The sequence below is a fragment of the Notechis scutatus genome, chromosome 8 (genome assembly GCF_049901735.1).
Source record: "Notechis scutatus isolate UNSWTSFEM ecotype Mainland chromosome 8, rNotScu1.2, whole genome shotgun sequence".
Taxonomy (NCBI): domain Eukaryota; kingdom Metazoa; phylum Chordata; class Lepidosauria; order Squamata; family Elapidae; genus Notechis; species Notechis scutatus.
In genome coordinates, this window is record NC_142016.1 from 25,862,446 (window position 1) to 25,872,267 (window position 9,822).

Sequence of the window (9,822 nt, forward strand, 5' to 3'; positions counted from 1 at the left end):
CTCAATATCCATCTCTCTCTCTCTCTCTCCCCCTCCCTTTGGCTCCCCTACCTGGAGAGTTTCTAAATAAAAGAAATTTTAAATTGATTTTCAAGGGAGAAACCTTGAGATACCTAAGCCACCCCCCCTCTATCTTCAGTGTTCTCCACATGAGTTTGGGCTCTCCTGCATTGCAGCTCTTGTGGTAGCGCCAGAAAGATCCACACTAGTGTGTTGCATCCATTTTGGGTGCACTTGGGGTTCTGCCGTGATCTAAATGAGTGGGGTAAGGGAACGTCATAACTCCAATCCAGTTCAGGTAGTCCTTGACTTAACAGCCATTTGTTTAGCAAGTGTTAAAAGTTACAACAACAACTTTGAAAAAGGTGTGTCAGGATTCCAGCAATTGCCCTAATTAAATCATGAGCCTCGAGCCAAGAAACTTCAAGAAACTTCAAAGGATTCCTTAGAGGCGACATCCTGGCCCTGCCCTGTATGAAGCCAACTCCGGCCTACGTCATTTACAGTCCGCTGTGACCCCATTTCCCCCCCCCTTCCCCCGGGTGTGTCATAAATCAGATTCTCCAACTGAGCACCTTCATGGGCTGGGTGTCAGCAATCATGTTCTCCCATGAAATATATTCGCGGGCAAAAACTCTGGTAGTTTAGCTACAATCTTTTAAAGATAAAGAGTTGGAATGTACTTCCGCTTTCAAACCTGCTGCGCTGCTCTTCCAGATTTCCTTCCTCCCTCCCTCCCCCTTTTTTAATGGCAACTATCAGGCACAGGAATGTTTGATGAGCTGACAAGGTGATTTATGACCAGTTCTCACGCTTATGAGCATCGTAGCATCGTCACAGTCGCACGATCAAACTGGGTGCTGGCTGGGGAATTCTGGGACTTGAGTCCACAGGTCTTAAAGATGGCCAAGGTTAGTGGCTCTAGCTTAACTCAGCCAGAATATGATTTCCTGACGATTGTCCCGCCTCTCCTCCTGGGCCAGGATTGTCGAGATGGCCGGTTACACCTCCGAGAGCTTGCTTGGCTGCTCCCTCTATGAATACATCCACGCCTTGGATTCGGATTCCGTCAGCAAGAGCATCAACACTCGTAAGTCCAGCGTGTTGCAGGGCCCGGTCGGTTCTTTGCCATCCCCCCGTGGGTTCCTCCTGCTGCCGTCCACGGCCCGTCTGGACGACGAAGGCTTGGGGGTGGGAGGGTGGAAGGTCGGCGTGGAAGGGGTCTCGGGATCCACCCACCCTCCCGTCATATCTTCCCCGCGAGAGCAAACGCAGCCAATCCTCTTCCGCCTTAAAGTCTCTTCCCCATCTCCCCTCCCGCTTATCCGTTTGTCTGTCCGTTCTAGACTGTCTGTCTTTCACTCCCTATCGGTAGTGCTAAGCAAGGGCCAAGCTGTGACCGGGCAGTACCGCTTCCTAGCCAGGAATGGTGGTTACATCTGGATCCAGACCGAGGCCACCGTCATCTCCAGCAGCAAGAACTCCCAACCCGAGAGCATCGTCTGCATTCACTTCGTCTTGAGGTCAGCCGCCCACCTCCTCCCCACACTCCCCGGGGGGAGGTCAAAAACTTCAAGATGGACACCATCCCCTAACACTCACCCACCCGCCCTTCGATTTTACATGTGTTCCTATTCCCAAACCTCCTTTGTTTTCATTTATTTAGTTTAGTTTGTCAAGCATGTATGAGAAAACAAGTATGAGCATGACATATAAACATATAAGTGTTGTGACGACCCGGGGAATGACACAAAAATAACAAAGTCACAAAAGTAGAATGAATTCCCTTTAATGCCTCCAACTTGGCCCCCAATGTCCAATTATCCTCGGCTGGAGATTGAACTCTTCAAAAAACAGTCTACGAAGGGCAGAAATGCAGTCTGAACCCAAAGTAAAGATAATTAGAAATAAAAAAAAACAATACAAACCACACTGAAGTAATTAACACAACAGGATGATAAATTGCAGACTTCCACAAGATAATGCGGCAACCACAGTTGGGAGGATGCCAAAACCCAGCTAAGCCACAACCAAGATAATGTATGCTTTGCTTCCAGCAAGGAGCCATGTGCAAACGCCCCACATATCCTGTTCTCTCAACTGCAACTAATGAAAGGGATCAGGGCCCTTTTCTCTCTCGTAAGCCACATTGCTCCCTTCTTGCCAGGTTTGAACAAATTTGAACGATATGTTGTCAAGAGCCGCAGAAACTCTCTCCATCCAACCGACGGTGTCCATTTTCCACATTGTCCCCCTTTCTTTTCTGTAGCCAAGTGGAAGAGAACGGCCTGGTCCTGTCCCTGGAGCAAACGGACCGCCAAGGCGAGCATCGCCGGCTGCCCCCGCCCTGCCTCGAAGGGCTGGATTCCGATAGCGCCTTGGAAGAGATGGACCCCAACAGCGGAGACACCATCATCAACCTCAGCTTTGGTGAGGGAAGAGGGTGGTGTGAAATGGGTGTGGGGGGTTGCCCCCTCCCCTAACTGAACCCCCCAACGCTTTCGCTCCCCCAGAACTTCGCGGTCCCAAAATCCTGGCCTTCCTGCGCCCGGCCAACATCAGCGAGGAGGAACTGCAGCTGGATCCCAAGCGCTTCTGCAGCCCGGATCTCCAGAAGTTGCTGGGGCCCATCTTCGACCCACCTGGGGCCCAGAACTTGGCAGGGGGCACCGGGCGGGCAAAACCTCCCGCCCCGCTTCCCAAGATGGCTCCGGTGGTGAAGAAGGTGTCTGGAAATCACGGTCTGGTAAGGCAACCTGGAGGGACACTCTGGGTGGCCTGAATCTATTGATTTGTTTATCTGTCTGTCCATCCATCCATATCTGTCTGTCTATTTTATCATCTATTTGTTCATTTGTTTATCTTATATATCTATCTATCCATCTCCTTATGTCTATCATCTGTCTGTCTGTCTGTTTCTGTCTGTCTCTCTCTCTCTCCAAATCTGTCTCTAGCCATCCATATCTGTCTCTCTCTGTCTATAATATCTGTCTATCCATCTGTCTCCTTATGTCTATCATCTATCCCTCTATCTCTATCTATCTATTTATCTATCTATCTATCCATCCATCCATCCAAATCTGTCTGTCTCTATCCATCTGTCTTCCTATGTTTATCATCTCTCTCTTTCTTTCTTTCTTTCTTTCTTTCTTTCTTTCTTTCTTTCTTTCTTTCTTTCTTTCTTTCTTTCTTTCTTTCTTCTTTTTCTTTCTTTTCTTTCTTTCTTTCTTTCTTTCTTTCTTTCTTTCTTTCTTTCTTTCTTTCTTTCTTTCTTTCTTTCTTTCTTTCTTTCTTTCTTCTTTCTTTCTTCTTTCTTTCTTTCTTTCTTTCTTCTTTTTTTTCTTTCTTTCTTTCTTTCTTTCTTTCTTTCTTTCTTTCTTTCTTTCTTTCTTTCTTTCTCTATCTATCTATCTATCTATCTATCTATCTATCTATCTATCTATCTATCTATCTATCCAAATCTGTCTCTATCCATCTCTCTCCCTATATTTATCATCCATCTATCTGTCCATCTGTCTACGTTTATCCATCCATTTATCCATCCCTCTGTGTGTCTGTCTATCTATCTGTCTCTGGTTAAAAGGATCTAGGAGAGAAGGGGCCAGAGCCGTACACACTTCTGCCCCCTCCCCCCTCTCTGTTGATCACCTTGTGGTAACTTTTCCCTGCCTACAATGGCCTTCCCTTGACATCTTTGGGGGGGTGAGGAAGGAAGAAGCCCTATTTGGGATGGAAATGGGCCCCAAGGTGATGGGATTGCGCCAGCCTCCGGGTTCATTTCCTTTCTCCCCTCCTCTCCCTGAAGTCGGACCTGCCGGAAGAGCTCATCTTCGACATGGAGAACGTCCAGAAGCTCTTTGCATCTAGCAAGGAGGAGCAGAGCATGGAGACGGTGCTGCAGGTATGACCGTTGGGGGGGGGGGGGGGCAAAAAAAGGCTGTAAAACGAGGCAAAGCTCCGTTATCTACTGTCTCACGTAGGAATGGAAATTTGGGGGTCAGTTGTGGCTATAAGTCAAGGATCCTTCTTCTTTCCTTCGTTTTACTTTGTCCTGTTCTCAGCACGAAACTCGTGTTGCTTCTGGGTTTTTCATCCCCCAAATTGTGGGAAAGCGGATTTCAGATGTTCAGCTACTGTGCTACCAAAATACTCAGCCCATTTAGGAAATAACCCCTCCAGGTTTTGGTGTATATTTCGCCGCCCCCTTCTCCGTTCTTTGGCCTGACTCGGTATCTAGGGAGATTCTCCATCATGCAGGTCATGGCTGTCCCAAAGTGATTTTTTTCCAAAAGGCACTGGACTGTCTTGGTTTATTGTTTCAAAACATTTCCCTTCTCATTCAAGAAGCTTCTTCAGTTCTAACAGAATAACACGAGTTGGAAGGGACCTTGGGGGTCTTCTAGTCCAACCCCCTGCTCAGGCAGGAAGCCCTAGAACATTTCAGACAAATGGCTGTCCAGTGTCTTCTTTAAAAACCCCAGTGATGGAGCAGCCACAACTTCTGGTGGCAAGCAGTTCCACTGGTTAATTGTTATCACTGTTGGAAAATTTCTCCTTAGTTCTAAGTTGCTTCTCTCCTTCATTAGTGTCCATCCTTTGCTTCTCGTCCTGCTTTCAGGGGCTTTGAAGAATAAGTGGACCCCTTCCTCTTCTTTGGGGCAGCCCCTCAAATATTGGAACACTGCTATCATGTCCCCCCTTAATCCTTTTTTTCATTAAACTAGACATAGAGTGGAACCTCGGGTCGCAAACGCTTCTGTTCGTGACCAAATCAGGTGGCAAACAAATAATCCACCCGATTTTTGAATCAGGTCACAATTCAAAAATAGGGTGGTGAACAAAATTGCTGTGGATGTCAGGGCTGGCTATCAGGGCTCCAACAAATCCACCCCCATTCAATCATAAGTCTCTAGCTGCATGTCTCAGAATAATAAAAAAAGATTTATTGGGAGTGACCATGTTGGCGTTAGCTGGGTGCAGCCGACACTAAAATACATCATTCATTTCCCCCTTCACCCTGGTCTTTCCCCCCACCCCCTGGATGTATATTCTCCCATGGGACACCTCCATAGCCAAGAGTCACCAATCAGGCTCTCCAGCAATAATCTTGCGTGCCAACAGCTTCGGCTGCCAGGGTGATTATCTGAGGCATTTAAGGAATGCACTGCTTTCCCCCCACTCCCTTTCTGCTGGCAACTAAAAAGACCAAAGGAGTATTTTTTTTTTTTAGTTGACAGTGGAAAGATTCCCTTTCTGTGCCAATTTTCCCTTCGGCGCCATTTGGTGGGGGTCTTGTTGTCCACACACGCGCAGACGGTCATGCTTCCGGTCATGACCAAATCGGGTTGCGGCCGAAATCCTGGAATAGATTACAGTCGCGACCCAAGGCTCCACTGTAGCTAATTTCTGCAACTGTTCTAGATTCTGTCTGACTCCCCCCCCTCTCTACTGACAACTCTCTGCTCCCCGTTGCAGGATTACGAAGGCCTCGACTTAGAGATGCTGGCTCCTTACATCTCGATGGACGACGATTTTCAGCTCAGCAGCACCGACCACCCGCCCTGGCTGACCGAGAAACGAGGCGATGCGGGGGCAGGACCCCGGTCCGCCTCGCCCCCTCCGAGACCTCGCTCTCGCAGTTTCCATGGCGTGTCCCCACGCCCGCTGGAACCGGCTCCTCTTCCCCGCTGGGGCAGCGACAGCAGTTTGAGCCAAGGCCGCCCCGTCGAGACCCCTCTGGCCAACTCGCCCTGCGGAGAAGGCCAGATGGTGGAGATGGTGGCATCGGTCAAGATCCAGTCTGTGCAGGACGGGGCCGGTCTGAATGGCCAGAGGTCTCCCTTGGGCGGGAGGAAGAGGTCAGTCGCTGACTTGAACTCAAATCAGAATTTGGAGGGCGATAACACAAAAGAGGGAGGCAGCGGCTCAGTGGCTAAGACGCTGAGCTTGTCGATCGGAAAGGTTGGCAGTTCGGCGGTTCGAATCCCGGATCACGGAGTGAGCTCCTGTTACTTGTTCCAGCTTCTGCCAACCGAGCAGTTCGAAAACACGTAAAAATGCAAGTAGGAAAATAGGGGCCACCTTTGGTGGGAAGGGAACAGCGTTCCATGCGCCTTCGAAGGCGTTTAGTCATGCCGGCCACATGACCCCAGAGAGACGTCTTCGGACATCGCTGGCTCTCCAGCTTTGTAACGGAGATGAGCACCAGCGCCCCCTAGAGTTGGAAACGAGTAACACGTATGTGCAAGGAGGGGAATTTTTACTGTTACCTTAACACAAAAATAGAGACGGTGAAGCTTTGTCTGGCCCAGCTCATCCCCTTTACCTGCTAAAATTGGAAGTTTAAAATTAAAATCATTTTGAGGAACGAGGGGGCGATATTGCGGCCGTAATTCTTCAATCCGCTCGTCATTGAAACACAGGGTTTCTCAGCCTCGGCCACTTTTTAAGATGGGTGGACTTCAACTCCCAGAATTCCCCACCGGCTGGCTGGGGAATTCTGGGAGTTGAAGTTCCCCACCACCTTAAGGTCGCCGAGGTTGAGAAACATCGATCTAAAACGTGTGCCCTGAGCCGTTTTGTTTTCAGAAAAGCCCATCTCTGGGCCGTGTGGCACAACAGCCCTCCCCACCTCAGTTTGAACCCGTGTTGGGCTAAAGTTTCTCCCCCGTTCCCCCAACAGGACTCGGGAGATTAGCCTGGACGAAGAGAAGGACCTCTTCCTGGAGACCAGCCCCCCCAAGCGTGCCCATAACCACGAGGCTGAAAGTTTCCTGATGCCCTCGCTTAGCCTGGTGAGTTCCGAAGGGCCCCACCCGTTGGGAAGGAGATTGCCTGGCATGAAGCTGGCACATCCACCCACCCAAAACTCCTTTGCGAGAGACAACCTTCTGTTCCGCCAGGGCTTTCTGCTCAGTGTGGAAGAGTGTCTGGATGCCCGGTCCGAGCGGGCCTCTGTGGCCCTGGGCAAGAAGCTGCTGGCCCTGGAGGAGCCCATGGGTGAGTGCCCCTGGGGTCTGGAATTGAGCGGCTGGGTGAACAAGGCTTGGCGGGGTCAGCACGGAGCCCCTGCCCTGCCCCTTTGACCTGCCGTTGCTGAATGGACATTTCTCGTGGGTTGGGCGGCCCCCGATGGCAGCTGCTTGTGGGGGTAAAAAGTTTAAAGATGATCCTTGCCTCTCCCACGCCCCCGTTTGCCTCCTGAGAGTCCAATAGGGGCCTCCGTGGTCTCTTGAGATGGGTTGTTTTGTTGTAGATGTTTCATGACCCGACTAGGTGGCAGCTTCAGTGCTAGAAGGGGGTGGGGTTTGTGGATTGTAAGAGAAGGAGAAGAGGAGGAGGAGGAGGAGGAGAATGCAAAGAGGAGGGGAAGGAGAAAGAGGAGGGGGACTCTGGGGCTCCTTTGAGCTCTCCCAACTTGGTGGTTTTGCAGATGTTTCATGACTCAACTAGGCAACATCATCAGTGCTAGAAGGGGGTGGGGTTTGTGGAGTGGAAGAGAAGGAGAGGAGGAGGAGGAGGAGAATGCAAGAGGAGGGGAAGGAGGAAGCGGACGGGGATGATGGGCTCCTTTGAGCTCTCCCAGCTTGGTGGTTTTGCAGATGTTTCATGACCCAACTAGGTGGCAGCTTCAGTGCTAGAAGGGGGTGGGGTTTGTGGAGTGTAAGAGGAGGAGGAGGAGGAGGAGAATGCAAAGAGGAGGGGAAGGAGAAAGAGGAGGGGGACTCTGGGGTCCTTGGAGCTCTCCCAACTTGGTGGTTTCCCCACTCCCGTTTAGCATTGATGATGGGATACCAGGAAGGGTCTCAGTGGTGGTTGGCCAGGGCATCCTTGTGAACCCTGGGAGATGTAGTCCTGCTGGCGCAAGCAACCAGATCCACTCACAAAAGGCCCAGGTTATCGCGCTCTACCTGTATTGCAAGAATCTCCCTGGACTGCTTGCCTTCCCTTGGGAACAACCAGAGAAGCTCCCATCAAATTTAGGTGGCGTCAGGCTCTATGCCTCTTGCAGCCGCGCAAGGATTCAAGGCTAGTTCCCCGCTTGACGCTTCCTCCTCTCCCGACATCTTACCGCGGCCAGATTGGAAGGGAAGCCTGAAAAGAAGGTCCCAGCTCCTGATGACCCCCCTCTCTCTCTCTCTCGCCCTCCTGGCTCTCTGACCTCAGGCCTTTTAGGAGACATGCTGCCCTTCGTGGTGGACGGACCAGCGCTCTCCCAGCTGGCCCTGTACGATGGCGAGGAGGAGGTCTCCGGGCGTGGTGGAGAGCACTTCCAGCTGGGGGAGGAACTCCTAGTGGAGCTGGACCAGGCCACCTGAAGTGGCGCCCTTGACCGCCCCTGCCCCCCCACCGCACCTTCATCCCACACTCCTGCTCTGCAGATGGGACACCCGGAACCAAATCCAACCAAATGCCCTCAGGGAGGGGTCCCTCCCGGCCCCTCCCCCGCCCGTCCACCCTCCTCCACTGGCGTTCTTAGGACTCTTCCTACCTCAGTCCCGTCCCCTCCCCCAGGCAGCCTCTCCCCTCTGGAGACGGTGGGGGAGGAAGGCCTCTGCCACCCCTTTTGGTGCTGATCCGCCTGAATGTTCTTGAACCCAAGAGGAAGGGGGCCAGGAGTGGGATCGATTCCCGGAGGGAAGAGAAAGCACCACAGAGGGATCCACCCCCCACGGACGAGAAAGAGCGGTGCAGAGCCCCTGGGGCTCTACCTTCTCCTCTGTCCTCTGCTCGCTAGGACAGGTCCTTCAGCATGCGCCCAGGTTGTAAGACCAGCCATTCCTGGGACAAAGGAGTTTACCCCTTCGAGGGAGGTGAAAAGTGGGGAGAACCTGCTCCGAGAACGGGGTGAACATCCATCTGCGTTAGCCTCTCGGGGGGGGGGGGAAATGCCTCGCCACGACTTCCCCAACATACTTACGGTGCCTCCCATCGACCTCAAAGCAAGGTCTCACCTTTTGAAAAGGAAAAGCAGGGAGGTCCTCAGAGTGTCTGCTCCCGAGAGGACATTTTTGGCCAGGTGAGAAACACCTGTCCTGGACTCTTAGAGTGATCTTTCCCCCTTAAAGATGGCCAACTGATGGAATAATCAGTCCCCAGAACAGCTGGTGCTTCGGCCCTATCCGGGCCTACTTAAAAGATCTTTTTCTGTTTACAAAACGTTCTCAGTTCTGCACACGTTCGGTGCAGAGAAAAATCAGATGCCATGTAGAAAACAAGGCAAGCTGGAAATAAAAGCGTCAGAACAAAAACAACAACAACCAAACACCTATTTTTTTAAAAAAGCGCATGCCAGCTTCCCTTATCAAGCAGTCCCCAGGTGTGTTTTGAAGGCAGGTAGCAGATCTGTGACTCGGCCAGCTGTCATGGCAAGCCAAAGCACATCTGGAAACAGCTGGATTGGGGAAGACTGGCTAGCTTGAAAATTTTGACGCCTGGGAGGGGGGGTGGGGAAACATCCAAAAATAATTTTAAAAAAACAACACCCAACGCCCCATGCAACATTTTGAACTCTGCCAGTCGTCAAAACTTTCCAAGAAAAATAGAGGGGAAAAAAATTGCAAAATCCCAAATTCTAAAAAAAGGATTGTCAAATCCGAAATCCGAAGAGAAATTTTCAGGAGCCTTAAAAAGTACGGCCTAAAAAAAAAAGAAGACAATTTCCACGACAAGTTTTTTTGTAGTGAAGAAGAGAACGGCCGTCCTCTGTTTTTAAACTTCGAGTTGGACGGCCTGTTTGCAAACATCTTCGATAACGGGGGAACGCTTTCCGTTAAGCGAGTTTGAACCGGTGCTATGAAAATGTTATCCGTTGTTAGAAAT

At 50.9% G+C, this 9,822-nt stretch overlaps 1 protein-coding gene across 7 annotated transcripts in view; it reads left to right on the forward strand.

The window, feature by feature from the left end:
- Nucleotides 1-9,251, forward strand: part of HIF3A (hypoxia inducible factor 3 subunit alpha) — a 49,437-nt gene extending 40,186 nt beyond the window's left edge. For all 7 annotated transcript variants that reach the window (XM_087971258.1, XM_087971260.1, XM_087971261.1 and 4 more), the window contains 9 exons: nucleotides 984-1,090; nucleotides 1,376-1,523; nucleotides 2,270-2,430; nucleotides 2,514-2,746; nucleotides 3,806-3,901; nucleotides 5,476-5,858; nucleotides 6,683-6,794; nucleotides 6,903-6,999; nucleotides 8,167-9,251. In XM_087971258.1, coding sequence (XP_087827384.1) covers nucleotides 984-1,090; nucleotides 1,376-1,523; nucleotides 2,270-2,430; nucleotides 2,514-2,746; nucleotides 3,806-3,901; nucleotides 5,476-5,858; nucleotides 6,683-6,794; nucleotides 6,903-6,999; nucleotides 8,167-8,318 — 1,489 coding nt within the window. In that variant the 3' untranslated portion in view covers nucleotides 8,319-9,251. The remainder of the gene's footprint in view (nucleotides 1-983; nucleotides 1,091-1,375; nucleotides 1,524-2,269; nucleotides 2,431-2,513; nucleotides 2,747-3,805; nucleotides 3,902-5,475; nucleotides 5,859-6,682; nucleotides 6,795-6,902; nucleotides 7,000-8,166) is intronic.
- The last annotated feature ends 571 nt before the right edge of the window (nucleotides 9,252-9,822 follow it).